This window comes from Cladophialophora immunda, assembly GCF_000835495.1.
Source record: "Cladophialophora immunda strain CBS 83496 unplaced genomic scaffold supercont1.3, whole genome shotgun sequence".
Lineage (NCBI taxonomy): Eukaryota > Fungi > Ascomycota > Eurotiomycetes > Chaetothyriales > Herpotrichiellaceae > Cladophialophora > Cladophialophora immunda.
The window spans coordinates 5,926,296-5,953,211 of NW_015622543.1; the positions used below are offsets into that span (position 1 = coordinate 5,926,296).

The 26,916-nt window shown below is 53.0% G+C and overlaps 9 protein-coding genes across 10 annotated transcripts; 5 read left to right on the forward strand and 4 right to left on the reverse strand.

Moving 5' to 3' along the window:
* The first annotated feature begins 160 nt into the window (after positions 1-160).
* PV07_06389 (uncharacterized protein) lies at positions 161-3,567 on the forward strand. The gene is made up of 2 exons (XM_016393362.1): positions 161-424; positions 479-3,567. The coding sequence occupies exons 1-2, from the start codon at positions 229-231 to the stop codon at positions 3,301-3,303; spliced, it is 3,021 nt and encodes a 1,006-aa protein (XP_016250881.1). The 5' UTR covers positions 161-228; the 3' UTR covers positions 3,304-3,567.
* Positions 3,568-3,716: 149 nt separating this feature from the next.
* PV07_06390 (tRNA (guanine-N(7)-)-methyltransferase) lies at positions 3,717-5,286 on the forward strand. Its single transcript, XM_016393363.1, has 3 exons — positions 3,717-3,938; positions 3,999-4,180; positions 4,237-5,286. The coding sequence occupies exons 1-3, from the start codon at positions 3,769-3,771 to the stop codon at positions 4,770-4,772; spliced, it is 888 nt and encodes a 295-aa protein (XP_016250882.1). The 5' UTR covers positions 3,717-3,768; the 3' UTR covers positions 4,773-5,286.
* PV07_06391 (uncharacterized protein) lies at positions 4,659-6,948 on the reverse strand. Its single transcript, XM_016393364.1, has 3 exons — positions 5,608-6,948; positions 5,212-5,547; positions 4,659-5,164 (listed from the first exon to the last, which is right to left on the reverse strand). The coding sequence occupies exons 1-3, from the start codon at positions 6,610-6,612 to the stop codon at positions 4,877-4,879; spliced, it is 1,629 nt and encodes a 542-aa protein (XP_016250883.1). The 5' UTR covers positions 6,613-6,948; the 3' UTR covers positions 4,659-4,876.
* A 307-nt stretch (positions 6,949-7,255) lies between these two features.
* Positions 7,256-8,777, forward strand: PV07_06392 (uncharacterized protein). Its single transcript, XM_016393365.1, has one exon. It carries the CDS (start codon positions 7,777-7,779, stop codon positions 8,359-8,361), a length of 585 nt encoding a protein of 194 aa, XP_016250884.1. The 5' UTR covers positions 7,256-7,776; the 3' UTR covers positions 8,362-8,777.
* Positions 8,778-9,166: 389 nt separating this feature from the next.
* PV07_06393 (uncharacterized protein) lies at positions 9,167-10,895 on the forward strand. The gene is made up of 3 exons (XM_016393366.1): positions 9,167-9,613; positions 9,668-10,757; positions 10,806-10,895. The coding sequence occupies exons 1-3, from the start codon at positions 9,395-9,397 to the stop codon at positions 10,847-10,849; spliced, it is 1,353 nt and encodes a 450-aa protein (XP_016250885.1). The 5' UTR covers positions 9,167-9,394; the 3' UTR covers positions 10,850-10,895.
* Positions 10,896-11,708: 813 nt separating this feature from the next.
* On the forward strand, positions 11,709-13,254 carry PV07_06394 (uncharacterized protein). The gene has a single exon (XM_016393367.1). The coding sequence runs from the start codon at positions 11,791-11,793 to the stop codon at positions 12,772-12,774; it is 984 nt and encodes a 327-aa protein (XP_016250886.1). The 5' UTR covers positions 11,709-11,790; the 3' UTR covers positions 12,775-13,254.
* A 144-nt stretch (positions 13,255-13,398) lies between these two features.
* PV07_06395 (uncharacterized protein) lies at positions 13,399-17,860 on the reverse strand. The gene has a single exon (XM_016393368.1). It carries the CDS (start codon positions 17,461-17,463, stop codon positions 13,993-13,995), a length of 3,471 nt encoding a protein of 1,156 aa, XP_016250887.1. The 5' UTR covers positions 17,464-17,860; the 3' UTR covers positions 13,399-13,992.
* Positions 17,861-19,108: 1,248 nt separating this feature from the next.
* On the reverse strand, positions 19,109-22,641 carry PV07_06396. Of its 2 annotated transcripts, XM_016393369.1 has the most exons (3): positions 21,674-22,641; positions 21,000-21,623; positions 19,109-20,931 (listed from the first exon to the last, which is right to left on the reverse strand). In XM_016393369.1, the coding sequence occupies exons 1-3, from the start codon at positions 21,771-21,773 to the stop codon at positions 19,577-19,579; spliced, it is 2,079 nt and encodes a 692-aa protein (XP_016250888.1). In that variant the 5' UTR covers positions 21,774-22,641; the 3' UTR covers positions 19,109-19,576. The 2 variants fall into 2 exon arrangements, with proteins under 2 accessions (XP_016250888.1, XP_016250889.1); XM_016393370.1 differs by having other exon boundaries at positions 21,000-22,641.
* Positions 22,642-23,765: 1,124 nt separating this feature from the next.
* Positions 23,766-26,761, reverse strand: PV07_06397 (uncharacterized protein). Its single transcript, XM_016393371.1, has 2 exons — positions 26,313-26,761; positions 23,766-26,258 (listed from the first exon to the last, which is right to left on the reverse strand). The coding sequence occupies exons 1-2, from the start codon at positions 26,560-26,562 to the stop codon at positions 23,815-23,817; spliced, it is 2,694 nt and encodes an 897-aa protein (XP_016250890.1). The 5' UTR covers positions 26,563-26,761; the 3' UTR covers positions 23,766-23,814.
* Between the last annotated feature and the right edge of the window lie 155 nt (positions 26,762-26,916).

A 26,916-nucleotide genomic window follows, 5' to 3' on the forward strand; every position in this document is an offset into this window, starting at 1 on the left:
AGGCGGTTTTCCTTTGGGAGATTGGGCTGGCGGGAGTCTACCAAGCACATGCAGCTCAACTGCGTCAACGTATCGTTGGTACTGTGGAGTCTTTAAGTAGGTAGCGTAGTCTACGCACAATCAATGTGGGGGAATCTTTCGATGATTTCAAACAGCCTCAAGTCTCGCGAGCGCGCACTCTGACTTGTCACTCGATTTGTACCGTTTCCGTGGATCGAGGCAGGCAAGATGAAAAGCCTCAAGCGAGGCCTTGCCGCCGACCCGAACGTCGGCAATATCTCCAGCAAGGTCTTCATCCGATCAACCAAAAGTGGCCGAGTTCAGAAAGTTGTGAGAGAACAGTACTTGAGGAAAGATATTCCCTGTTCGTCACAACTATGTACCACTTGTGCTTCTACAGCCGCGCCCAATGCCAATGGAGTTGGTATGTACCTATTTACACTTCTAGTAGACTTACATGCTCTGACAGAACCAACAGTCCCCAAGTTCATCCTATCAAAGCGGCCGACGGGCACCAAAGCCTTTGCCGGTGGCCACTACCTCGTCCCCGATACCAATGTCTTGCTTAGTGCAATGGACCTGTTCGAAGAGCCTGCCCACTTCCACGACGTCATCATATTGCAGACAGTTCTGGAAGAGTTGAAGAATAGGAGTCTTCCTCTCTATAACAGACTTATGTCCTTGACTCAAAGCGACGACAAACGTTTCTATCTGTTCTTCAACGAGTTCCGATTTGAAACGGCGGTACAGCGAGCAACCGGCGAGTCAATCAATGACAGAAACGATCGTTCAGTGAGGAAAGCGGCGCAATGGTACACCGACCATTTATCGAAAGTGACAAAGAAGCCTCCTACGATCGTAGTCCTCACCGATGATCAGGAAAATAGAAGAAAAGCAAAGAAAGAGAGTGTAACAGCCTTGTCTCTACGGGAGTATGTGGAAGGGTTGGATGACGCCGATAGGTTACTCGACATGGTGAGCCAGGGCGCTGAGGCTCAAGAAGTCCGCGCTGTCCAGGGGCAACTCTTCTATCCAGAATATTACTCCATGTCAAGGATGATGACCGGAATTAAGGCTGGAACGCTGCATCAAGGGGTGTTCAATGTTTCTCCCTACAACTACTTGGAAGGAACAGTCAAAGTCCCCGCATTTGACAAGCCGTTACTAGTTCTGGGAAGGGAGAGCAGCAATCGATCCATATCTGGCGATGTCGTTGTGGTTGAGATCCTGCCAAAAGACCAGTGGAAAGCTCCCTCTGCGCAGATCCTCGACGAGGAAACCGTCAACAAGAACGACAACCCGGAAGACGAGGAACAAGACGAGACCGTGGTTACGGAGAATGAAAGACGGGCTCTGCAGGAAGAGGTTCGACGTGCACACATTGCGGGTGCGGAGACAAAAGCCCAACCAACCTGCAAAGTCGTCGGAGTTATCAAGCGGAACTGGAGACAACTGGTTGGAACGATTGACGCCGCCTCTGGCAGCTCGTCTGGGAACAGACAGACTACCGTCTTTTTGGTCCCAATGGACAAGCGCATCCCAAAGATTCGGATTCGAACACGTCAAGTCGATGAGTTGATAGGCAAGCGGATCCTTGCGACGATTGATTCATGGGACCGAGACACCCGATACCCAGTTGGCCACTACATTCGCTCGCTCGGGGAACTAGAGACAAAGGATGCTGAGACTGAAGCGTTGCTTCTTGAATATGACGTTCAGTATCGACCATTTCCAAAAACAGTCTTGGACTGTTTGCCGTCCGAGGGCCACTCGTGGAAGGTCCCGGCTGCTTCATCGGATCCTGGTTGGAAAGGCCGGCAGGATCTCCGACACCTATTTGTTTGCTCGATCGACCCTCCTGGATGCCAAGATATCGACGATGCCCTCCATGCAAGAAAACTTTCGAATGGAAACTTTGAAGTGGGTGTTCATATTGCAGATGTGTCTCACTTTGTCAAACCCAACAATGCCATGGACGAAGAGGCATCCTCTCGAGGTACAACCGTCTACTTGGTCGACAAGAGGATTGACATGTTGCCCATGTTGCTCGGGACGGACCTTTGCTCACTCAAACCTCATGTTGAGAGATATGCATTCTCTACCATATGGGAGATCACACCAGATGCCGAAGTGGTGTCATCTTCTTTCACCAAATCGGTGATTTTGTCCAAGGAGGGCTTCTCATATGAACAAGCCCAGAAGCGCATTGACGACCAAAGTGCAACGGATGAGCTCACTCAAGGCATGCGAGTTTTGTTGTCGCTCTCTCAAAAGCTTCGCCAAAAGCGGATGGACGCCGGGGCGTTAAACCTGTCTAGCCCGGAGGTCAGAATCGAAGCAGATAGCGAGTCTTCGGATTCTCTGGCCGATGTGAAGACGAAGGCGAGTCTGGCCACCAACTCACTCGTCGAGGAATTCATGCTTCTTGCCAACATCACGGTCGCTCGGCAGATCCAGTCAGTCTTCCCTCAAACTGCTTTGCTTCGACGCCATGCGACACCACCAGCCTCGAACTTTTCAGACCTTAGTGAGCAGTTGAAGAAGATGCGTGGTTTTGAACTGGACACGTCAAGTTCCAAGGCACTGGCAGATTCGCTGGATCTTTGTGTAGATCCTAAGCATCCATTTTTCAACACCTTGATTCGAATCATGGCAACACGGTGTATGACATCCGCCGAATACTTTTGCAGCGGCTCGCACGCAGAACCAGAATACCGACATTATGGTCTCGCTAGTGAGATCTACACCCATTTCACCAGTCCCATTCGCCGATATGCTGATCTGCTCGTCCATCGTCAGCTGGCCTATGCAATCGGATATGAAGGCCAGGGGAGCGAAATCGTCGACTATGACCTTCGAAATAAGGGCAAACTGGAGCGAGTCTGTCAGAATCTCAACTTCCGACACCGAAATGCCCAACTAGCAGGCCGCGCCAGTATTGAGTATTACGTCGGGCAAGCGCTCAAATCGCGGGCCGAGAAATCTCCAGAGGCCGCCATCGATGTTGATGGGTACGTGATGCGAGTGTTCGAAAACGGCATGGTGGTCTTCGTACCGCAGTTTGGCATTGAAGGACTAGTTCGACTTGAGGACTTCCACCTGAAATCCGGCGAGGCTCTCAAACGAGAGAGCAAGTTCAATGCAGAGGCCTACCAGCTCACAGTTTTTGAGAAAGGCCATGAGCAAGATGAGGTCACTGTTGAGCTGTTCCAGCAGCTGAAAGTTAGAGTGAGTTCAGAGGAGAAGAGTGGTGCAAGAGAGAAGGGAAAGAGAAGAGTGCGAATCGTGGTCTTATCTGCCTGATGGGAAGCATGACGAGACTCTGTAAATAGGAGGTAATCTTGGAAAGCAGTGCGGCGGAGGCTTCATCCTTGGCTGGCTCTTCATAGTTCAACTATTCAGTGGCTTTCTCCCAAGATATCCTCAATCATGGCTGGAAACTACTGCATGTAGTCATTGTCTCGGTTCATTCAAATCTATCGCATAGGCCGACTCGAGCCGTCCGCGAGTATAGCAACGGCCAAGCCGACATGGAGCAAGTTGACGATGGCGCCACCTTTTCATATGCTGTCCAGTATTGCGTTCACTCCCATTTTCTTCTTGGGTCAGCAGTTGAGCAAAGCGCGTTGCCAAGGCCAAAATCAAGCCGCTCGAGTGCCAAGTACGAAGTGCTCGTACAACAAAGACTTCAACGCTCATCTTGATATCTCCCTCCACGTTGTTGAGAGCACGGAAGTAGGTGCAGATCCAGTTCCAGACGGGGGGAAAATGACCGGTCCACCAAATAAACGGCAGAAACGAGAAGACTACAAAAGAGCCCAAGAGAGCTTGAAAGCAGGAAGCCATGGCGCTGGCAGCGGCAAGGTCGAGCTGCCCAAGAAAAAGTTCTATCGACAACGCGCTCACGCGAATCCTTTCTCGGACCATGCTTTGACGTAGTAAGTTCTACGATCCTCACCGTCTCGTCTAAGTGATCGGTCTGGCTGATCTTCTTCCAGTCCCCTCAGTCCGGCCGACATGGACTGGACTTGCCATTACCCTGCTTTCGCCAGCGGCGAGGCCGCGAATGGAAAGTCACTCCACGCCGTGAGCAGGGATGTTGAGATTGCAGATATCGGCTGCGGATTTGGCGGGCTCCTGGTGGCTTTGGCGCCTTTGTTCCCAGAGACCTTGATGCTCGGTTTGCACCAGTGGTTTCCTGAGAGCCCCCGTTCATTTGGCTGATGGAAGAGTTAGGGATGGAATTGCGAACTCAAGTCACCGACTATGTGGTCGACCGAGTGGCTGCTCTCCGCGCTCAGAACCAGCCTTCGTCCGGCACAAGCGATGGCAAATTTGGACCCTACCAGAACATTTCGGCCCTTCGTACCAACACAATGAAGTTCCTCCCCAACTACTTCCGCCGCGCTCAGCTGTCCAAGATATTCCTCTGCTTCCCGGATCCGCATTTCAAACAGCGCAAGCACAAGGCCCGCATCGTTTCTACCCAGCTAAACGCCGAATACGCATTCGTGACAAAGCCCGGCGGTCTGGTGTATACGATTACGGACGTCGAAGAGCTGCACCAGTGGATGGTCAAGCACTTCGAGGGCGAGGAGGCAGGTGACGCGAAGGAGTTATGGAAGAGAGTAACGCAGGAGGATCTGGACGCGGATCCCTGCGTCAAGGTCATGAGCGAAGAAACGGAGGAGTCAAAGAAAGTCACGAGAAATGGAGGAAAGAAATTCATTGCGGTGTTCCAAAGACAGGAGAACCCCGAATGGCCTGATTGATTCGCGACATCAGAATCACTGTCGAACTACCCTGCGGGCTCTAGAAAAGGCAATTTCGCCAACAGAGAACCGTGGGATTGGGTCAGCCGCGCTACCAATCAGGCTTACGGCACTACCTTCTTGTCCTGACCTCCAAATAACGTGTCGTCGCTTGCTCTAGCCTGGTTGCTCTCTTCCGGGGCCATACCCACGATTTCCCCGGCCTTCAGAGCGTCAAGATCAATCTGCGGACCAGAATAGTTCTTTCTGCCGTCGACGAACCACTGAATCGTGGAGACAATCAGGACAATGGCAAATGCTGCAACGCAGTAGTTCATGTTGCTACCGGTCACGGGCAACACCGGTGGGAACATGAAAAGAACGGTTGTGAGTATCACGTAGGCAATTCCAATCTGTCAATCGTTAGAAATTACAGGCACTGCTTTCTGGTCAAACTTACCAAGTTGCATGTCCAGCCAAGCCAGTTTGGGAGAATAAACGGACGAGATGCTGGTAGCATTTTTCGACCCCGGAGAATATTGATTGCAGGGGGAATAGCATAAGTAACTCCCAAAGCCACGACCGAAGCGGACACAATGGCGTTAAAAGCACTGCTGGATCCGAGGAATATGCAGCCAAAGATGATGACCAGAATGAGAGTCAGCCAAAGCGCATTGAGGGGGACTTGAAGTCGTCCATGCACTCTGGCGAAGAAGCGAGATGCTGGCAATCCCCCATCTCTGGCGAAAGCGTATACCATTCGGCTGCTGGTTGTCATGATGCTCACTGCGGCAAACTGGGACAATCGTTAGCCATTTCACTCCAGCTCGGAGGACATCAGTTCTGATGCACTTACCAGCAAGCAGACGAGAGGAAACATCAACAGGCACACAGATCCAGCCTTGTTCGAAGTCGCATCATAAAAGATCTGCAACATTGGTCCCGCAGAGGAACTGATAACGTCTTGCACGTTGTTGGAGACGAACAAAAGAACGCTCAGGTAAATGAAGCCGGTTACGACGCCAATCAGGACACAGCCAATCATGATCCTGGGACCCAGCACAGTAGGATCGCCCACCTCTTCTATGCAATGAGCGACTGCATCAAACCCTGTCAAACCCAGACCGCCTTGCAAGAGACCTAACAACCAAGCGAGTCCGTTCGGCCAACCAGTTTCATTGATGAATGTCCGGTACACGAAATCTCCGCTCTGATAATTTGGAGAGGCGCAAGCAAGGACGGTGATGGAAATCACCACCCAGCCTGTGATGGACCAGATCAAGGCCGCCTTGTTGACAAGGGGAAGCAGTCGAGTGATGAAGGCGTTCACCAAGAAGGCGAAAACGTTGTATCCAATGTAGATCAAGAATTGGTGCCAACGGTGCGGCTCGTAAGATGGGGTTGTGAGTGAAATGATACCGATGATGAGCTGGCTTCCCAACAGCCCGGCTGTCGCAGTCAAGGCGACCCAGCCTGCCGTGTTGATCCAACCGGTAATCCACGAGAGGAGCGGCACCCAACGTTTCCAACTGATGACAGCGACCCAGTGGTACTGGCCTCCTGCCGTTGGGTAGGCTGACAGAAATTCCGCCAGAGAGGCCGCCAGGCACAGATTGCAGATGCCAGCGACAATAAGACCCCAGATGACAGAGTCAGGACCTCCACTGGGCAAAGCCAACGACATGCTGGCCCCCAAGGCGGTCCACGAGTTGAGAATTGCAAAAGCCAATCCCAGCATTGACAGAAAGGAGAAATTGCGCTGTAATTCCTGCTTCACCCCCAATCCAGCCAGCATGGCAGCATCATCTTGGATGCTGGTCCTCCGCCGAGGAGTCCCTGACGGTCGACGTGCGTCGGCCATGTTGACGTTGGTGCAGCGGTTTCGCAGTGGAGATTCGGTGTACTGAGGAGCCCTACAAGGGAGAGAGAGAGGAGCGAAGGAATATAGATCGAAGGAGAGGAAGGGCGGAGGGCGGGCATGATTTCAATCAACTCATAAGCAGGTACGTCAGCGGGAGCGATCAAATCAACCCATGCCCGTTCACGGCGCACCAGAAAACCGTCAGGGTCTCGCCCGTCCACCACGCAGACAAGCTAAAGAGATAGGAAACGGACATGATCGACGTTTGCCTGGAAAGAGAAACTCGAAGCATAGAGTGGAGGATTGATGACCCGCACAAACCAGGAGACAGTGGACCGTGAGGGTGGCATCATAGCAATGAGCAGCAGGCTAGCAGTTGATATGAAGTAAGAGGAATTGATGCGCGAAAAAGCTTGACTCGATCAAGGCCCTACGCCGAGCCTGGTAAGGCCCGAGAAAACAGTAGGAAGCTCAACCCCAGATTCGCCCCCAAGCGCCACCGATGTCACATCGCGGCGCCTTGTCGGTGCCTAAAACATTAGCCCCGTCCCGGCCTCACGTAACCACCACGGCCCCCTAATGCTCCCCCGTTAAATAGACATGGGCGGCTGGCCCAAACTGCAGGCTGCCCTGCTTCTCTTCCGAAAGAACTTCTATCGAAGCACCCCAGGCGCCAATGAGCAACAATGAGCCACCAGAGGCGACACGGAACAGATAGGCAACCTCGGCGGCCGAAGACCGAAGGCCCAAATGATGGATCGACGACTCGGATGCTTCACTCAGCCTTATCACCAGCCAGTCAACGTCAGCCTTATCAGCGGCCATTACTACATCCGCTGGCTCTTTGTTGTTCGCCCACCGTTGGCAGGAACCTGGTAGAAAACATGGTAAACTCAGGCTGGGTGTCCCGCGTATACCACCACCATACGAGGTAAAGAACTCGAACAAAGACACAGTGCTTGCCATGGTGCAAGAGGCAGTACTAAAATTGATCATGCTAACAAAGGGACTCAAAATGCGTGTTCTTTGTCGGGAAAGCCTTTATTCTGGTCTTCGCGAAATACAATATCTCATGACAGGCCAAGGGCCACAAGCCATACCACCCTTCCAGACTTTCTTCTCGCATCTACTCGAAAATATTGCTTTCCCTATCGCTGATGCAGCATGTGTGAATCACGCACCATATATTACCTTTGCGGCCATGTCAAGATCAAGACTATCGTTCAGTGCGCGGACATGGTGGACAAAATGTTAGCCTCCCATTTGCCGATTGCTAACGCCCATCAAGTCTGTGAGAACAGTGTCAGCCACAACCTGCATGTGTTTCCTGACATTTGTGACAAGTGTAAGACAACCGGGGTGATTGGGGACTTCATGGAGCTTCCAGGCGCCAAGCTCGAAATTGTGAAGGCGTGGGCTCAGGGCAAGCGGGAGACTCCCAAGCCCGACCCAGACGCCGAGTTATCCGCTGGCAACGACGAGGGCGTCAGAGAAGAGGAGGAATCCATTGAGACCAGCAGATTTCAGACCGAGAAAGCCAACATGCTCGATGATAATGCAAGCATTTCAACAACAGGTATCACAAGTATAGCAGATACGTCGACCGCGAGAAGTCGAGCTTCAAGTTCAACTACGAATGAAGCGGTACCAGATCTGGCCCAACTCAAACTGAGGGTTGCAGCCTTGAGGACGAGAACAGAACGCTTACTCTCCAAGGTGCGAGGTCGGAGACCTCCAACACTGGGCTAGTTGTGTGATTAGCTATTTCCTGTTCTTGAGGATCTGGGAGTTGATGGTGCATTGTGAACAACATCAAATGCTGTCCTCCTATTCCATCCGGGGAGAGGTCAGCCTTCAGTGGAGCTCCCATTGGAAAGGAAGTTCGTGCAATGATGGCGCGTCGAACATGCTGCATCAGACGGTGCAATAGTGACTAGACTGACGTGTCGCGGTAATTGGTGGGTATGGAACAATCGTCGGTCGCAAGTCGGGTCGCTCTTACTCGACGGGCACAACGGAAGTCGATTTCTCCATGAAAAAACCTAAGGACTGGAGGAGGTGATTTTGGGCATCACAGTCACAATCACTCGTATCTCACAATATTCATTGGAAACCTGCAGTGCAGGGCTCTCTCACTCTGTTCCCTTAAAGGGTTTGGAATCCTGGTCGTGGAAGTACCATCCTCACCATGACATACACCATGGCGCCCATAGACTCGCCGGCAACTGTTGCCCTAGATCTCTGTCGTGTGACTGACAGGACGGGGCATAAGAATATCAGCTCAGCGCCTGCACTGATGGCCTCCGCAACAGAGACGGAAGCAAATTCACCCCACAGAGGCCGCGACTCGGAGAATGGGGCCTCAAGGTGATCAGAACGCTTGCTGCTTCTCAGCCTCAACGTGCCCCTCCCCAACATCAAGATGCCCCGGCAGCAACGGCCTGCTCGGCATCCCTTGCCGGAGCGGGATCCAAGACTAGCCCTTGAGTCAATCTTCGGCTGTCAACCAAGCTTCCTTGCGTGGGAAAGCTTGTTATTCCTCCAGCGGCCTTTGGAGGGCGAAACAGGGAATCGGTTGGCCCAATGTCGTCATTGAAGCAGGGACTGCAGGGGCCTCGTCAATGAGATCGGCTTCTTATATCAACAATGGCATCTGGCCATGTCTCCTTCGCCAGCGCTCCAGGCTTCCCTTCCAACAGAGCAAACCTTCAACTCCCACGCTCATTCATCTCCTCTGATTTTCTCAGGTCGACCCCCTCAAGACCCCTAGAGCAGCGGTGCGATGGTCGGCAAACGCACGCTTAATACAGCCAAGAACCAAGCAGATGACAATTGGCTGCAGGCAGATCTGGAGCCTGGGCACGGTACGAGACGATTTTCGGGCTTCAAGGATGCCGTCGAGTATGTCTTGGATCGCCGAACGACAGCGGTGTTAAAGGAGCAGCTGCGGGGAAGCGTGGATAGAGGAGCTTTCGAGAGGGCCAGGAAAAGTGCTGAGGAGGTAGGAGCGGGCAACCGATTCGAAGACTCTATCACGCTGACAGGTGGCGTTCAGTTGAAGCAAATCAAGAACAAGAAGGTCCGCAAATTCTACGAGAAACAAAACGCTACCCTGGACGATTGGGCCGAAGTGGACACGATCGTGCTGGCCATGGCCGATGAGGTGATGGAGAGCATGAACACCGACGCTGATCACGATGGGATTCGGGAAAGAGAAGGCAGACTGCAGCACGTTGAAGAGCACATTGACTACCTTTTGCCGGACGAGGTACTGAGAAGAAGACGAAAGGCAGATCGAAACGCCCGGTGGGCAATCAACATCAACGTGATCGCCAACATCGTTCTCCTCGTTGCCAAGGGCATAGCGGCGCTCAGGTCCTCCTCTCTGTCGTTGATTGCCTCTCTCGTCGACTCGGCGCTGGACCTGCTCTGCACAGCGATCGTGTGGACGACAAACAAACTGGTATCTTGGAGGTTGTCGGCACTCGCGAGGAAGTTCCCAGTCGGTCGGCGGAGGCTGGAACCGATTGGGATCCTCGTGTTTTCCATCATCATGGTTATCTCATTTCTTCAGATCCTGCAAGAGTCGGTCGAGAAACTGCTCCCGAGCGGCGACCACGACATTGCTTCCCTGGGCGCACTGGCGATCGCTTCCATGGCCGGGACCATCGGTATCAAAGGTTTGATCGGGTTGGGATGCATAAGGATCAAGACCACACAAGTGCAGGCACTGGCCCAGGATTGCAAGACAGATGTGTACTTCAACACGCTGTCGTTGCTCTTCCCGCTGATCGGTAAACAGGCCGGGATTTGGTGGTTGGACCCATTGGGCGCAGCACTGCTTTCGTTGTACATTATTTACGACTGGGCGGACACCTGCATCGAAAACGTCAGCAGACTCTGCGGCCTTGCAGTGGACGAGACGCTGCAGAAGAAACTCATATATCTCGCTTATCGATTCAGCAATGTGGTGTCTGGATTCAAATCTGTCATTGCGTACCACGCTGGAGATGGCGTGTGGGCAGAGTTTGATATATTGTTAGATGAGAAAACACCATTGAGGCGCACACACGATATTGCCGAGACTTTGCAGTACTGTTGCGAGGCTTTGACTGAGGTTGATAGGGCGTTCGTGACCACAGACTGTGAGTTTTCCCACACTGCAAGAGTTGCAACCTGGCTAACAGCTACAGATTCTGTACAAAACCCGGGTGGACATTCTCAAGACTTGGTGTAAATCGGATAAAAGACTGAGAATGCTGGTACTATACCATGCATGGCGAAACCTTGTTGCTATTCAGGCGTATGGCGTCCTATAGCGGACCGCGGTCGGCCTTCAATTGGGTTGACTTCGTGCTCGTCAAAGTAAGAATTGGGAGAATGCAGATATAGCTTTGAGCGTTCGGCAGACATGCCACCAACCATGATTGATCGTGCTTCCTCCGACTGTGTTCGGTTGAGCGATGATGCGAGGAGATCGAAGCAGCACCATCTCGCGATTCCTTGTTCCACCCTGGGCAAAGTTCACTGAACACGCCATGATAGGTGTTGGCTTTCACTCTGTTCGTTCATAACGTTGGAAGTATCCCTGAGGGACCGCTAGATTTGTGCGTGGGCTCTTGTCCATTCAAGCTATCTGTCCATTTCTCCAAAGCCCAACTCCAGGCAATTGGTGATCATACCGGAGGCTGAGATAGAGCCAAAAGCAGTCCCGCCGTCATGTCAACGAGGCAACGTCGGAGAAGTGGACGATAGGGTAGGCGGCAGGGTTATCAAAGCACGAGGCTCTCAGATGAAGCAGCAGAAGTGATTTCGCTAGTTTAATTTTCTCCGACATGTGAAGCACGGCATCAGTGGCTGGAGATGAGGAGCGCGCTGTGTCTGCTCGTGTTACATTAGGCAGACTTAAGTCACCTATAACAAGGAAGACTCCTTGATCTTTTGGGGGGCGTTTTCGTGGTTGAGGAAAGATGCCGATGTAGTCGAAAACAATACGAGAGGAATCGCCCACGTCCGCGTCCCCCTCGAGTGCCGCCGAATATCAACCGCCAACTGGCCATTCACGCCATTCCCCAATCTTTTCCCCGCCAGCCAGAAGGACCGCCACCTACCCTGCAACGAGGCCTTCAATCGTTCCATCTGAGAGTTCATTGCAGTCCACAAACTCCCGTGCCCAAGATGCCTCTCACGAAGGTTTCTCGTGTCTCGAATCGCGGAGGAGTCACGAAAACTACCCCCGTGAAACCCATACTTCCACCGCAAGGACAATCGCCCCTCAAAAAGCCACTACGGAAGAGCGAGTCAACGAGGGCACAAGATTTTGAGAAAGAGACAACACCTCGCGCAAATAAGTACGGAACACACGCAGAGGCAGTGGGTCAATCGAACTGCAAGACCGGAAGGAGAGGCACGTCCATCACGCCTCAGAAAAAGAGAGGAGAAGATGTCGAGGGCAAGAGAATGCGTAGGTACAGAAGCAAGCCTCCGGCTTCATTCCTCGTGAAGCTCGAGCGAGCACAGACTCAGCGCATGATTGTGCTCGGTCGCAAACGCAGTATGAGGGCAGGGGCGCCGTCGGAAGACATTGACATTGTCGGCTCGACCGGCAACATCTACACTGTCACCGTCAGCCACTTGCCGACCTGCACCTGTCCCGATTCCCTCAAGGGCAACGAATGCAAACACAAGGTCTACGCCCTTCACACTGTTCTCAAGGCTCCCCTGCATCTCCAGTACCAGCTTGCTCTGCTGACTCCGGAGCTTGACGAAATATTTGCCCATGCGCCTCCTATCCCCACCGATCTCTCCGAAGACGCCAAGGGCAGCCGCAAGCCTACCGATGGCGAATGCCCAATCTGTTACATGGAACTTGACGAGGAGCACAACGAGCTGGTCTGGTGCAAAGTGCAATGCGGCCACAACTTACACAAATCGTGTTTTAATCAGTGGGCTAAGAGCCAGGCGGGCAAGGGAGTCCGTTGTGTCTACTGTCGGACATCCTGGGAAACGGACGTCTCGGATGTTGAAGCGATCAAAAGGACGGCAGAATATACCCAAGACGGCTACGTCAATGTTGCCGACCATTTTGGCATTTCCAGAGCGAGAGAATACTCAGGCTATTATCAGCCTTGGGTCAGACGCCGGTTTGGACAACAGTGGTGATTGACTCTTCCTGCAATGTACCACCAACCCGCCCACTGGGCCTTTTACTGCTGAATACTGTTGGAGCGGATAATACTCCTATCAAGCATCTCTCCGCTGGCCAGTACAGACCGGTCTGCTCCGGAGAGCTAACCAAAAATTTGTATGAACTCAAGCGTGACACAATATTCCTTGTAATTGTTTCTGTGTCACCATCAGCTAGCACGAATAAGGTACAGTCATTCGTGGAACTTGAAGAGCTTCAGAGCTAGAGACCATGTCTGCGAACAAGGATAAGAATATATCTCGTACGACCAACACAGCCTTTTGTTGACTCGCCTGATGGGAGTGCATGTAGGCTGACTAGCAGATTCATACATATAGCTGCCTCCAGTATCCGCGGTATCTGTATGGAGCCTTGGACCTGTCAGAGAGCTCGAGAAATGCCATTCATTATGCCCAGCGCTGTACGGTGAGGAAATCACATACACGACTCCTCTCCTCGTCGGCATAGTTCGCTGCTTAATACAAATATCACATTCACTCATCCAGCCTGTCTACCGAGAATGATTCCGCCCAGCAATTGCAAAGGCGTTTGCACATGTTTAGCCCTTTGAAGGAGAGAAGAGAGAACATGCTTCCAGTCTGCGAACCAATACAGCCAACGTGTTGTGATGAGACATGTACAACTGGGCTAGAGCTATCGAGACACCTGTGGCATCATGGACCTCGCCTGTCTCGCCTTTGCGAAAACTGTCTAACACAACCAGATCTGCAGAACTCATTTCAAAGACCTTTTCCTATCCAGGAGCCAGTCCGCCAGCAGAAGGATCCATCACTATCTAGATGAAACAAAACTCGGCTTGATCCCTAACACGTACATCTCGCGTCCGAGGCTGCCCCATATTAGAAGACCTGGCTCCAGGGAAGAACGACGCGCGTGATATGATACACCCACATTACGTGAACAAATGCCTGGATTCAGCCACCCCACCATCGAGCCAAATGCCTGAGGAGTCCCGGATTAAGAAGACAGAGAAACATCAATGCCACAGCCCCGCCAAATCCAACGCCTCGCAAGAGAAACCAATATTCCACGCCAGTGGGAAACATAGCAAAAACAAGAAGACAGCCGTGGGGTATCATAAGCTCATAACAATCCTGGGAAAATAGAAAACACAAATCATAACAACGTCGCTTCCGCAGTCCAGGTTCTGTGACCAGCTTAAAGGTTTCTGATCAACTAGACACAGAGACCGACTTTTCCTTTGGGGCCAGGTGCGCCCATGTAAAGAAGTCGAACTTCTCCCTGTCTTTCCCTGTCCCTGTCTCGGGATTTGGGCTTCTGCTGGGTTCTCTGGGTTCTAAAATCAATGAACGTCGATAGTGAAGCTGAAAACTTTTATCCCCTGCAGATCTGACTCGAATAAGTTGATCTTGCATCCACGTCTGGAGCTCGGAGACTTCGGCGAAACGGTAGGGGATCTGGAATTTCTGCAACTCGGATATGATCTTCGCCGTCTTCATATGCTTGTCCAGATTGATGACCGAGGCCTCACCGCTATCCGTCGAAAGCCGCCTTGTAGATGGGTTGGCTGAATCAACCATGGTTAGGTCTGTCAAGTAAACGCCGATGAAAGGGAGACACGGTGGGAGTTGAGATTGAATACGTTGACGCAGAACAGCATAGTTGCGGGCCACATCGACAATCTTGCACATCTCGTCAAAGATTGCCTTGGTCTTCTGAGGCACGCATTCCCACGTCTTCTTCATTCTTTTGATATTGGTCGAATCCAGTGCGCATACGATCGCCATGACCGTGTCAAAGTTGCGCAAGTCCAAGCATTTATTGGCAATTTTGACCCATTGTTTGACGATGGCGGCTCTTTTTTTGGGTTCTTCGAGTTGAAGCACCGAGTCGGAGACCAGGTTCGAGATGTCGGTAGACAGCGTCGACATAGCGCGCACATTGACGGCCAGAGAACTGCTGCGTTTGGTCCATTCCGTCCCTAGAAGCTCTTCGGGAAGAATCGAGCAAAAGATCTTGGACGTCTTCAATGTGATCTGGCGCGCGAGTTCCAGAGGGTCGAAGTCAAGGATGGAAACTGACGGGCCGCCCATTTTCCAAGCTCTCAACGCAGTGAGCTGGCTCTTGGAGATAACAGGATTTGGCAATGGGGTGCTCGGGTCAATATAGGCTGCTGTTGATGTGCTCGTCTTTCCGATAGCGGACAACACTCTCGGAACGATGGGTGCATGGCTTGTGGCAACCTTCTCCGCGAGTTCAAGGATTCTCTTGCCGGCCATTGGCAATACACCAAGAAGCGACTCTCTGGCGAAGCCGACAATGACCGGAAGTGCCGTGTCATCACAATCATGCCGCCAGTGAGACTCCATCCAGCCTTTGAAGACATTGTACACGCGGAGTCGGACAGGGCCTGCGATGCTCAAGTTGTCGCCAACGTATTCGAACCGAAAGATCAAGGCACGAGCAAATGTCGCAGGTGTCGCAAAGAGACGGAATGTGAGGTAGATGGTGGTGACAAAAGACACATCGGGGGCTGAGTCAGGGGCGGTCAGTCTCTCCACCAAGGCATTCAGTGTACCTCCGACGATTATGCCTTCTCGATTAAAGACAAGCTCTTGGGAATAGGTGTGAACAAGGATTTCTGCCTCGGCATCTTCTTCATCGTCAAGGGACGCGCGGCGACCACTATCATGCGATGGTCTCGAGATGGGCGCCTTCAGCGAGTGGCTAAAATCTTCATGAACCGAGGTGACCCGCGTCGACGCCGAGGATAGGTTGCTGGGATTTGATCGTCGCTCGATGCGTTCGAAGCTACTGTCACTGCTTGTACTTCCTCCGACCGCGCGTGAACTGGACTTGCGATGATGCCTGACGTCCGCAGACTGACTGGAAACCGGAGAAGTTGCAGAGAACTTCTGATGAGCCAAAGAGGTGGAGGGCAAAGGCGAGGAGCGAATGATCTCCGCAACAACGTCATCTTTTGGTGTAGGGGGAACACTACCGGTGGCTGTGGAAGGAGATTCGGCAGTTGTAAGAGAGAGAGGCGGAGTCAGGAGGCCCTGATTGATGACGATGTGAGGGCGCTCGTCTGATCTATCTGTTCTCTTAGCTGTGGCCGACGTCACCGTGGAGGAAGTTGTGAGACGCTCCGACGGCGGGGGTTCGACGTTTGTAGGCTCTGGCGTGCTGGAGCCACCTGAATTCCTGCCCAACAGGTAACTCAAATTCTCGATCTCAAAATCCCCTATTTCTTCTAGCGTCGCTTTGGTTCGAGTGACGCACCGACCTGCAGCACTGACGCAGGCGGTGGCAGCCTGTACCAGACTGTGCGCCTCATCGGGAGAATAAATCAGGTCGTCATCCATCGAGCGGATGGGCTTGAAGACTTGGCGAGCAGCGTGGACTAGTTCAGTAATCGCGTCGTACATGGAATCTTTGGCTTGAACCAGTGGTCGAGAGGTGCTGTAGTCTCGGTCAATGACCGTTTCGACCACGGCAAATAGCTGTCGACAAGCCCGAACAGCGTTTTGTGTGGTAAGCAACAACTCGGATGATGACCTGGATTGCATGTGAGATCCCAGGAACGAGGCCAGGACTGTCAGGAACTCGTCGTAAGAGCGATTGAGAAATTCAGATATCAGGTTGGTATTCTTCTGGCCTGTGCCACGGCTGTACGACATGCGATGTGTGAGGGATGAATGCCGCCGCATGTGGCTAGGATTGGTTGTGGAACCTTGGCTGCTATGTTTCGACAGGCCGGTTGTGCCTGAAGGTTTCGTTTTGACGGATGTTGAGGTTTGACGTCGGACAGTGGCTTGTGATTTGGTCGAGTGCTGAGATTGCAGAGCCGCGACGGATTCCGAAGAAGAGTCGGACGGTCTTGTAGCAGCTCCCGGTGACGCATCGGCTTGTTCGGTCCAGACATCGTAAAACAAGACGGCGCGGGTGACAATTCGGAACGCTTTTAAGAGCATGTCATCTAGCCGGATGTCGAGGGTATCCTTGCTGGCCGCATGGCCCACAACTACTTGTTGCAGTTCCTTTGCCGCACGCACAAGAAGAGCGAGATCAGAGAGGAGGTTTTTACGCGTCCTGCGTATGGCATCGTGCTTCTTAACCAGGGTACAATCTCTAGTCAGACAGTTGGAGCGTTCCAGCAAGGCGCGGACACCCGCGACCAGGCCTCTCATGTAGTCCTGATTGCGGAAAAGACCCAGGTTCGAATCACTCGCGCAGCGGACGAGATCCCAGAATTCGGTCAATGCTTTGAGGAGAGGTCGCATGGCAGCATAGTCGTAACCCTCGCAGTAATTGGTCGGTAGCCACCCACGCGCTCCTGTCTCAAGCAGCGTGCCATCCGCCCAGCCATTGATGTGCACAGAGTGTACCAGGATGATATCTCCGGCATTGAGAGGTAGTGTGACGGTGGTGGAGGAATGAGGAGAGGAGGGTTGGAAGGGATAGAGGGCTCGTAGATAGTTGTGGAATCTTGCGCGAGAGGAGGCCATGTCATCGAGGGATTCTATAGATGTCGGTCGTGGATTCGGAGTGGCCGACCCCGTCTCTTCCATTTTGACGGATGGCCCGTGGCTTTCGTCGTCGTCGTCGTCGTCATCGTCGTCACTATTCTTGCGGATTCGTAGAGGCGCAACGTAGATATTAGAAGGCTGAGGCTCGCGCATTTTGCTGCAAGAACTGTAAAAAGTCGCGGATCACATTGTTCAGTTTCGAAGTACCTGCGTCTCACAAAAGGCCATTCCCTTCGCAATCAACAGTAGGTGAACCAAGGATCCAAGGTTATGACGAGACGGCCGGAGTTGAAGAGGTAACGGCTTCAAAATATGTGTCCAAGGGGAAACAAGGGGGCACAAGAGCAGGGCGTTGATGCGAAGCGAGGGGGGGTGTTCAAGCCGTCTGCAAGGGCCAGGAGGAGGTGGCAGCTCGGCGTCACAACAACTACACGGCTGATCCGGGGTTCGATCGACGAGGCAAAGATCAGGCTGCAGGACAACGACAAAAGAAAACGGGCTAAAGAATGAACTGTACAAATTGGTAGACACCTGTAAGGACTGACCGACGATGAAAAGAGTTTGTTGATGCAGGAAGGAAGTCACTGGAACAGTGGCACCCGGAGGAGCAGTGGGATCAACCACTGGCAGGTAGTGGAGGTCGGTCCCTGCACATAGCTGATAGTACTCCGTACTCCGTACTTCTGGCTTCCCTCGAGAGCCTAGACACCCACCCAACGGGCCGGCAAAAGACGCAAAGACCCAGCCTGCCTGCAAGCCACCAAGCCACCCCAATGGACTTCCCAGACTCGTTCTGGTGCCCGCGTTAGCCCTTGCAACGCCGGGACCGGGCAAGTTCTAGGCCTCTGGATTGCTTCGACTCGACACACCTTTTCCTAAGCCTCATTAATCGTATGGTTGCTCCTGTCGCGAGCCCAACCCATGATACCAGGCCTAACGACTGTGTACATGCTGGTCAGAGACGAACCGTGTCTTTCAGGCACCTCATCAAAATCGTTAAGCGCAATATTCAGATCTTTTGCCCCACGCAATCTTGCCTCTGCGCTTCCATACCCAATCTTAGAGGCCAATCTGGGTGACTTGAGCCCCTCTTCCCTCAGACCCCCAGCGACCAACAACGCCAATCGAGCAGATCATTTGACCGGGTGTGAGTCTTGGCCAGGACGCCAGAGGTCATATCCCACCCAAACTCGTCAAAGCTGGCGGGTGGCGGGTCAATGACCAAAGCTATAATCCTTGTCGTCTTTGGCTGTCTGACAAAAGGGAGTGCATGCAGCCACTACTTTTACGTGCTCAAAAAAAAAAGAGGGAATGAGTTTTCCAGCCAAGAATCAACATCAGACTCGCTGACCCCTTAGGTACGTTTTGATGGAGCTGTCAGTGGCCTCTGGATAAGAGGAAGTTAAAATACGAGGTGCTCGCCAAACGACGGTCGCTCCGCATCCCCGGGTTACAGTCCAGGGTTTTGTAAGTCCCTGGCCTTTGCGGTCCAAAGCTGGAATTGAGCTCGTTCGAGTTCCATCTCTGCCTCCTGGTATGTCCCAACACTCAGCTTCCACCTCCCTAGGGTCACCACTCTAGCGCTTCACATCTTGGCCGTGCCCCGCAAATCCAATGATGGGGAGCAGTTCTCGTTGATTTAATGTCCGTCGAGGGTACCGCGAGACTACGGATCCTTTGACCGGACTGCTGGGACAGAAGACTGACCGCCGATGGTTTTAAAGTTCGATTGTTCGGGAGATGAAAGTCTTGACCATCCATCCGCTCTCTGGGTGGGACGGGTCGCAGACGCATCACACGCATTATTCGTTCAATAAAGCCAAACCTTGCTGACGATTGGTTTGCCCCAAGCAACCGGACGCTGCGAGTCTTACGAGTATAGGCGACCCAATTTGACTTGCCGCGGCTCAAAGTGGGAGAGGAACAAGGAAAGTTCTTTCTCGGGGGCTCGTCGATCTCCCCTGCTCCCCAGGACAGCGAACCAAGAAAATCAACTTCGAAGGTGCTTGTTTGCGCAATTCGCTTGTTTGAATGCTTGGATCCTTGCCCGCGACAAACAGCAACACTTAAAGCTGCCGGTAAACCCCACCGAAAGCCGACATATCTGCCTACGAATGATATTGGAAACGCCTGCCGACCCGCCGAACTCAATGTCCTATTCGTAGATCCGTTGTCCCATTAATAATGCCCTAGCAACAAAGACCAAACCAGTGTGAAAAGAGAAGCCCACCAATTTCGCACCGATTCCAAGCTACCCAGCCATCATCTAGCTTGCATCCAAGATAATGTGGTCCGGTACTCGACATATCTTATTGCTCGGCAATGACTTGCGAACTACGCTGCCTGGTTGAACCGTGACACCTTCCCCAATGCTGACACCAGGACAGATAACGGCATTTGCGCCGATAATGACTCCGGCAGCGATTTCCACCTTCTTTGCTACCCAGAGACCGTTGGTGCCCTTGCGATTGACGAGATCCCCATCCTGGTCGCTTGTCAAGATGGAGACGTCCTGCGAAATGATGGTGCGAGGTCCAATGTCGATGAGTGCAGCATCGTCAAATTTACACCGGGGACCAATGTAGCAATCGTCTCGAATGTGAAGGTTGTAGCCATAGGTGCAAAAAAAGGGCGCCTCGACCTTAACGCCGAGACCAAGAATGCCTTTGCTGTGGTTCTGCGAAGGAAACCTGTTCGTTGTGTCCTGACTTGGATCGATGATCCTCTCCAAGAGATTCCGGATTTCCAGGTCGCTAATGCCGCTGTCTGGCCGACAAGCTTTTTTGTAGCGCCTGAGGGCCTGCTCACACCGTTGACGCTCGTAAGACAATGTCGGATCGTTGTGGGCATAGCCTACATTTCTCAGCATCCTCGATTTCTCCACGTCCTCGTGGCCAGAGATCTTGAAATTTGAGCTTGAAGATGCCATTCTGGTGTGAGTAGGAACGGTAGGATGGGCAGGCAGGGGCTGGGGAGGACCATGTGGAGGAGGGCCATATGCATGCCCATATGGTGGCTGTTGATGCTGCTGTGGCTGATGCCACTGCGGTTGCTGTTGAGAGGGGCCCGCCGCGGGCTGATGAGCTACGCTAGGACCTGCAGACTGAGGCCCTGCATGTTGAGGAGGAAAGTGCTGTTGCGGGTGTGGCCCCAGCGGAGCTTGGCTCGGAGGGTACGTGGTACCTTGTGGCGGCGGTACTCGTGACATCTCTCGGGGATGTGCACCTGAGTGTGGTTCTGGTCGATTTAGATCCGAGAGCGGTGGGAGATGCTCTGTATAAGAGCTTTGACTCTGCGCCGGCGGCCAAGGTGTGTGCTGGCTGGGACGAAGTGGTCGGCCTGGTGGCTCGTTGCGTTGTGGGCTCATCTCATACGACAGTGGGTGTTGACCTTCCCCCCCGCCGATGGGCATTGGTCGCGACTGAATGCTGTCCTGACGTTGGAGAGGACCAGGATATTCCATGTGAGGTCCCTGATAGGGCGAGGCTTCAGACACGTCACCAGGACCGTCCCTAGACTGTAACGGAACCGGGCCCCTGATGGGTGTGGGCTTGGTCGGAGCTGCACGCCTGTTCACGTTGTAGCCTTTACAAGTGAACCCCCCTCGATGACAGTTCTCACCTGGAAAGAACAGAGTATTAGTAGGTGGAGAGAATAACATTCCCGTTTCGATGGATGATCAAACTTACAAGTTGGCTGTCCTTCATCGCACTTCTTCTTCCGTTGGCGGCATGTCAGGCACCCCGTCTTCGTTCTGTTGGAGAAGTTGCGCTTTCTTTTTGGCGCGACTGTGGGCGCGCCCGTTCCTGACTCAGGGTGACCATACTGGTCGTGATTGAGCGGGCCGTTTGGCCGGGAATGATAGTCCGGGCCCCAAGACGGTGGCTGTGCCTCTGATGCGCCTGCTTCTTGCAGCAGCATTTCTGCGTGCTGCGATTCGGAGGTGCTGACCCGATGGCCATTGATGGCACTGGCTGGCTGTACTGGCTTCTCAGCGTGCCACGTATGGCCGTTCTGCTTTGCGTCATTTTGATAGAACGCAGATGTGGCATTGTGATCGGCGTTCCCCAGCGCACGCAGTGCTCGATTGGCCATGTGTTGTGGTTCAGGACCTTCCCGGGGACTGTACTCATACCGCCGCCGCTCAAGGTAATGGTCGTCTTCGCCAGACCCCGACCGTTTCCGCCTATGGCCCGCACGTTCTTGGGCATGCGGGGGCGGATAGGTGCTGCCTGAAGTTCTGGGCATGGGCTCTTCCCTGAGAGGGAGGTCATGTGGAGATGAGTGGCGACTGTCAAGTGAGGCTTCGCTTTCTGGGCTAGGGTCAATACAGACATATGGGAGACGGGACACGATGACAGACCATTGCTGGACGCATGATTGACGGCAACAAAGCCTCGGGAACCCTCATCTGGGCTTGGAGTCAAGTCATTGTCCGACTTCTGACTCGGTGGAGGAGCCATTGTCAGGAGCCAAATGATGGTCTTGAGATACCAAGAAAGGCGAGTCGGTCGGTCCCAGTGTGGCCGCGGTCTATAAGTTTTCCTGAAAGACTCTGGCCTCCTTTTGAGTGCCGACTCCTGAACACAAGAAAGGCTGAGGCTTCAAGCAGGGATATGAAGATCCCGCGAAAGTGGGCGCTTGCCCTGGCTACCCCCTTCTTGTGGGATAGGGAGAATGCCTCTTGGAAAGCACGGATTCGCCAGCAAGAGAGTTGACAACTCCTGGAGTGAGCGAGACAGCGAGACGCGCGGCGAGAAGAGACCTGTATGGGGTGTGGGCGCTTATGTTCCGTCACAACCTGAGGAGAGGTAAGCGCCGAGGACGCTGGCGAGCCCGAAACCAGGGGGATCACGCGCTTAACTGTAGCGCTGAGGTTGGGAAGGCGGGAATCATCAAGAAGGAAGCTGTAGAAGACCTCCTTGGGATCCGGATGGGAGGAAACTCAGAGAGAACAGCAGGATATCAAGAAATGCTGTAGAATGTGGCTATTGAAATGTTTGCTGGGAATTTGTCGAGTTGCAGGTAAGCGGCAGCCGCGAGAAGCGCACGTGGAGCTGGTAAGAGGAAGAAAAAGAGGATTTGACTGATGATTGCTTGCCGATGCGTAGTAAGCGGAGGGAGCCGCACTTTATGGTAGTAGCAAACTCGAGGTCCGGCGGCAGAGTAGGAGACGAAGACAATCAATCTTGTAAAGGAGCTTCGAAAAGTGTCCCAAGGGCCCAACTTAAAGCTGTCTGCAAGGAGCGGAAGAAGGGTCAAGAGGCAAAGAGGCCTAAGCACATCCTTTCCCACTTTTCGCAACTGATACTTGACAGCTAGGTGAGAAACGAGAGAGAGAGAGAGAGAGAGAGAGCCACAAGGCAGGAGGACGTTGGCAAGGGTGAGGGCGGGTGTGGGTGGGCGAGCGAGGAGCGTGTTTGGTCGGGGAGACTTCCACCACGCCAGACAAGGGGCCCTCTAAATCCACGGGGCGCTTGGAAAAGGCGCTTGCCGCATTCTTCTTGCAGCTGCGTTCTCGACGCTGACTGGCCACCCAAAGAATTGCTCAAGCCATTAGCTTTCCCAAGGGGCCGCGGGCCACCGGAAAAGCAGGCGGCAGTTGTCTGAGGAGGATGATCGTGCGGTGTGTTGAGACATGCTGAGCACTTTCATTCTCCGTCAGCAAGTTGTGCCCAGTTTTCGTCAATCATGAATCACCACCACCACCCACCGACCAACGCCAAATTCGGGCTCTGAAAGTAGGTACGTCGTGAGTTCTCTACGACTCGCAACGGGCGGGTCACCTAGCTGACGCAGTATGCAGCTGTGTGCCTTGGTTGCATGGCGTCCGCTCCTCTGTTTCCCTCACCGTCTTCTTTCCTCCTCCGTTCTTCTCGTATCGATCCCTGCGAGGTTCTCGTGATTGACAGTCCTTTGTGCCATTCCAAGAACGGGACTAGCACGACATTTTGCCTCCCTTGTCCGAGGGTTGCCTCCCGTCACAGCTGCGCAGTTCCAAAAGCGAGGCAAGGGCTGACCTGGAATCATCAAGGGCCAAAAGGGGCCTGGGGCTTTAACCTGGATGCATGTGATGGAGGTCCATCAAGAGCAATGATTGGGCGCTCGATGTCAAATCCGAGCTCAAGTGACGCCCGCTAGCAAAGCCGCTCGTCAAAAATGCCGCCTAGACCGAGTTGCCTACCCTACAGAGTCACCTTGGATCCCGCCTGTCCTATTCTCTCATTGGACACGGCATTGTGACGACGGATCATGCACGCGTCTTGCCCCCCTCCTTGCATTTGCGTTTCTGACGAAATTGTTTCCAAAGTCACTTCGCGCTTGCGTTTGGTCTAGCCGACTCAGCCGCTCGTCACTCGGGCCCGCCAACTGCTCCCGGGTGGAGATAAAGAGGGCGAGAAGCATGAAAGACGGTGGGTAGGTGAGACAATGGCTTGCAAGCTTCCAATTGAAATGCGCAAATGCTCATATTTTGTACGTAATACTTCTGTTATCCTAGGACGCCTACTTGGCCCAACCTCTCCAGGCGTCGCCAAATCCAAGCGCGACGGCGCTGGGATCAACATCTGCACCCATGCCAGGGCCACAGTAATCCCCGCCACCAATGTCTGCCAGCACTGTTAACGTGGGTCGTCCGTGAGCGCATTGGAAAGGGAAGGTGCACTGAGAGAGTCTTTGGACAAGTTTCTGGCATTGCCTCGTATCCAGATGGTCGTTGAACATCACCGCGGTGCGGCAGGATCGAGACTTTAGCATCTCGATTATGCCTTTCGGGCAGTCCGCAATGTCGGACCACCAGGAAGGCGCATCAGATTGTGGAGGATGGGGTAAGGGAGTGCGACGCCGCGTACGGCCTAACCATATCTCGCCTCTCATGATGTCAGCCAAAAGCTTCGGGTCGGCGCGACAACGCTCGATAATGAGGGCCGGCAGTGCGGTTACCTCCACTGCCCAGGTTTTGGGGCTGCGCGAACATTTCGAAGATTGTTCCGCTTTAGTGTTTTCAACAATGCGATAGCTGACACACCATTCCCAGAAATATTGCCTGTGCTCTCCCAAAACCCTGGCCTCAGTCTCGTCCACCTCGAAGACCAATGGTTTCGTGAGACTCATTGAAGTGCGCTTGCAGAAGTCGTCACACAACTTTTCGAATTTGACTCTTTCATCAGCCGCATGCTGGTCGACAAGAACCAGAAGTCTCCGAGACGTCCTTTCTGCCAAGTACGGGTCGCCTTTGTCCTGAACAGCAAGGATGGCTAGAATGAACTTTCGGTCAACCTGTTGGATAATGGTGGCGTTCTGCAGAGAACCTTTGGTGATGACCTGTGAATCCCGGACAGTATCGTCCTGCCCCCCAGCAAGGTGTCGTTTTACAGAAAACCCCGGAGCTAGCCCCGACATGATGCCAGGGATTGGTGTCTCAGGTTGGTGATGAGAGCTCGTTTGCAGATATTGCTGCAAGTTGAGCATGGGTTTTGCCCAAGGACTTTGTCCATCATTTCCCTTGCAGAGTCTAGGCCACTGACTCTGCATTCGAGTAGAACACCCGCGGGTTCCATCTGGACGCACAAGGTCTAGATTAGCCAGAGGCAAGACTCCTCCTGTGCGAGGATGGAGGTAAATGACTTGACCATAGCGTGAGTTGACCCAGGGGAGGCCAAAGACAGACTCATCATGATCGTCATCATTGGAATCAATCTGGGTGTCACCCACCGCCTCCTCTGGGTCCGGCTCTTCGATGTGCAGGGTTCCAAACAAGAGATGTCCCTCGGGCGTTTGCGTGGATAGGGAAGAGAGGTCGTCTGACTTTCTCAAGCCCAAGCCGAAGCGAAAATCGTCTGGTGGGGGTCGAGCACTCTTGACGCGGCGCCAATGATTTAGATACCGGGCCTCAGTTGCAAGTTTCGAAAGTTTAGTGGTGGACTCCTCAACAAGCGGATGGCAAGACCCATCTTCATGTTTACGTCGACCCTGTACCATTCGCGATGCGTTGCATCCTGGGCCGGCTGAGTATCCATAAGCAGTGAGGAAATTAGAGACCAATGACTCAACCGCCTTTGTCACATGCTCGATGACAGGGATCATATCCGCCAGTGAATGTCCCAACCCAAACTGGTGCGATAATTCCTGGGTCCTTGGCTCAATGTGTATGTGGAACATGGGCCATCTATCCACGGCCCTCTGCAGCTTGATAGTTTGGCCAGTGCTGTCCTCAGGTTTCGGTCCTCTGGTTGCGCCGTGCGGCGCAACCAAGTCAAGATCCAAAGACCCGAAGCTCGAGTCTTCGTAAAGCCGGTCAATGGCATCAAATAAGCAATCGCCCCTCTGCCCTCTCCGAATAGGTAAATTTCCGACAGATATAAACTGCGTTGATTTGTTTGGGCATGGTTCGAGAGAAATAACAGCACGAATGCAGAAGTGGCTCGTGCGAACGGAGGCTGAGCGCCAATTCGTGGCATCAAGAGACATCACAAGTTTAGCTTGGGACAGTGTTGTTAGGGTCGACTCCAGCGAGAAGTTTCCTTTGCTCAAGAGGGGTGTGCGGCAATGTAGACTGTGCAGTCTTTCACATCTCGTGGAGAATCGTACTTCGACCGGACGAGACTGCGCAAGCAGGTACCCAACAAGCATTTCCTTCACCCGGTTGAAAGTTCTTTCAGTCTCGGTCGAAGAAGAATAGAGTTGTGACAGGTGTTTGAAGCGGACTGGCACATCCCCGAACAGATTGTGGACTGTAATGGTTGTGCCTTTTCGCATAATTCCCACATCTTCTCTGTCAAGTCGCAGCTGTCGACAGACGGCATTACCACGGTGTAGAATCAATCGATTCGCAAATTCTTCCGATTGATGTTCGGAGGCTATGGACAACAAAGATAGATGCGATAGGTTTGATAAGAAGCGGCCATAGCGGCCGTACATGGAATCCGAACAATTTAGTTTAGAAGAACCTAAAAAAGCGCAGTCAGATTCCTGATCATGAGGCACAACTGGCTATATCATACAGTGAAGTCTGGCCAACTGGCCTTGCTCTGAGAATTCCACCTGCTTGATTCCACTCCCATTGTCGCAGATTGAAATGTAGCCCTTTGAGAATTCTACCTCGATGGCAATTGACGAGGCATCAGCATCCAGAGCATTTCTGAGCAGACCCTCAATGACATGCTCTGAAGATGTGATCTCGCAAGATGATGAGACCTTTGCCCAAACTTCGTCGGGAAGGAGATCGATTCGTGGACAACTCTTAGCCATCATTGGCAAATGGAGTTCAAAGAAGTGGCAAAGTCGACGATGCAGCAGGCGGAACCTTGGACTTCATGGAGGTCGCCGCTGTGCGAGATATAGTCGAAAAGGATGGAACACTGGGAGCAACATTTCCTTGGGGGGCGCCTGCAATCCTGACTGAGGCGTATCACTAATGATGCCGAGTCAATGGCTTCAAAGATTCATGGAGATGAACAGGACCAAGACAATATTACCAGCGCCGTGCCTCCCTTCTTATTAAACTGTGGCGCATCCGCAATGTTTGCGTCGTTTGTAAGGTTTTCAGTGTTTGCAGCTAGGTTATCTAGCGCGGCACTTGCACGGTGGCACGCTTGACAACTCCGT

Excerpts from the sequence above, each read along its gene's own strand:
- PV07_06389 (XM_016393362.1), top strand. The coding sequence starts at position 229 with ATGAAAAGCCTCAAGCGAGGCCTTGCCGCCGACCCGAACGTCGGCAAT. Across the intron at positions 425-478 it reads GCCCAATGCCAATGGAGTTG|TCCCCAAGTTCATCCTATCA; the intron begins GTATGTACCTAT and ends CAGAACCAACAG.
- PV07_06390 (XM_016393363.1), top strand. The coding sequence starts at position 3,769 with ATGACCGGTCCACCAAATAAACGGCAGAAACGAGAAGACTACAAAAGA. Across the intron at positions 3,939-3,998 it reads TCGGACCATGCTTTGACGTA|TCCCCTCAGTCCGGCCGACA; the intron begins GTAAGTTCTACG and ends ATCTTCTTCCAG. Across the intron at positions 4,181-4,236 it reads CCCAGAGACCTTGATGCTCG|GGATGGAATTGCGAACTCAA; the intron begins GTTTGCACCAGT and ends TGGAAGAGTTAG.
- PV07_06391 (XM_016393364.1), bottom strand. The coding sequence starts at position 6,612 with ATGGCCGACGCACGTCGACCGTCAGGGACTCCTCGGCGGAGGACCAGC. Across the intron at positions 5,548-5,607 it reads TTCCTCTCGTCTGCTTGCTG|TTTGCCGCAGTGAGCATCAT; the intron begins GTAAGTGCATCA and ends CGATTGTCCCAG. Across the intron at positions 5,165-5,211 it reads TTGGCTGGACATGCAACTTG|ATTGGAATTGCCTACGTGAT; the intron begins GTAAGTTTGACC and ends AACGATTGACAG.
- PV07_06392 (XM_016393365.1), top strand. The coding sequence starts at position 7,777 with ATGTGTGAATCACGCACCATATATTACCTTTGCGGCCATGTCAAGATC.
- PV07_06393 (XM_016393366.1), top strand. The coding sequence starts at position 9,395 with ATGGTCGGCAAACGCACGCTTAATACAGCCAAGAACCAAGCAGATGAC. Across the intron at positions 9,614-9,667 it reads CCAGGAAAAGTGCTGAGGAG|TTGAAGCAAATCAAGAACAA; the intron begins GTAGGAGCGGGC and ends GGTGGCGTTCAG. Across the intron at positions 10,758-10,805 it reads GGCGTTCGTGACCACAGACT|ATTCTGTACAAAACCCGGGT; the intron begins GTGAGTTTTCCC and ends TAACAGCTACAG.
- PV07_06394 (XM_016393367.1), top strand. The coding sequence starts at position 11,791 with ATGCCTCTCACGAAGGTTTCTCGTGTCTCGAATCGCGGAGGAGTCACG.
- PV07_06395 (XM_016393368.1), bottom strand. The coding sequence starts at position 17,463 with ATGCGCGAGCCTCAGCCTTCTAATATCTACGTTGCGCCTCTACGAATC.
- PV07_06396 (XM_016393369.1), bottom strand. The coding sequence starts at position 21,773 with ATGGCTCCTCCACCGAGTCAGAAGTCGGACAATGACTTGACTCCAAGC. Across the intron at positions 21,624-21,673 it reads CAATCATGCGTCCAGCAATG|AAAGCGAAGCCTCACTTGAC; the intron begins GTCTGTCATCGT and ends ACCCTAGCCCAG. Across the intron at positions 20,932-20,999 it reads CGATGAAGGACAGCCAACTT|GTGAGAACTGTCATCGAGGG; the intron begins GTAAGTTTGATC and ends TGTTCTTTCCAG.
- PV07_06397 (XM_016393371.1), bottom strand. The coding sequence starts at position 26,562 with ATGATGGCTAAGAGTTGTCCACGAATCGATCTCCTTCCCGACGAAGTT. Across the intron at positions 26,259-26,312 it reads CCAGTTGGCCAGACTTCACT|GTTCTTCTAAACTAAATTGT; the intron begins GTATGATATAGC and ends GCGCTTTTTTAG.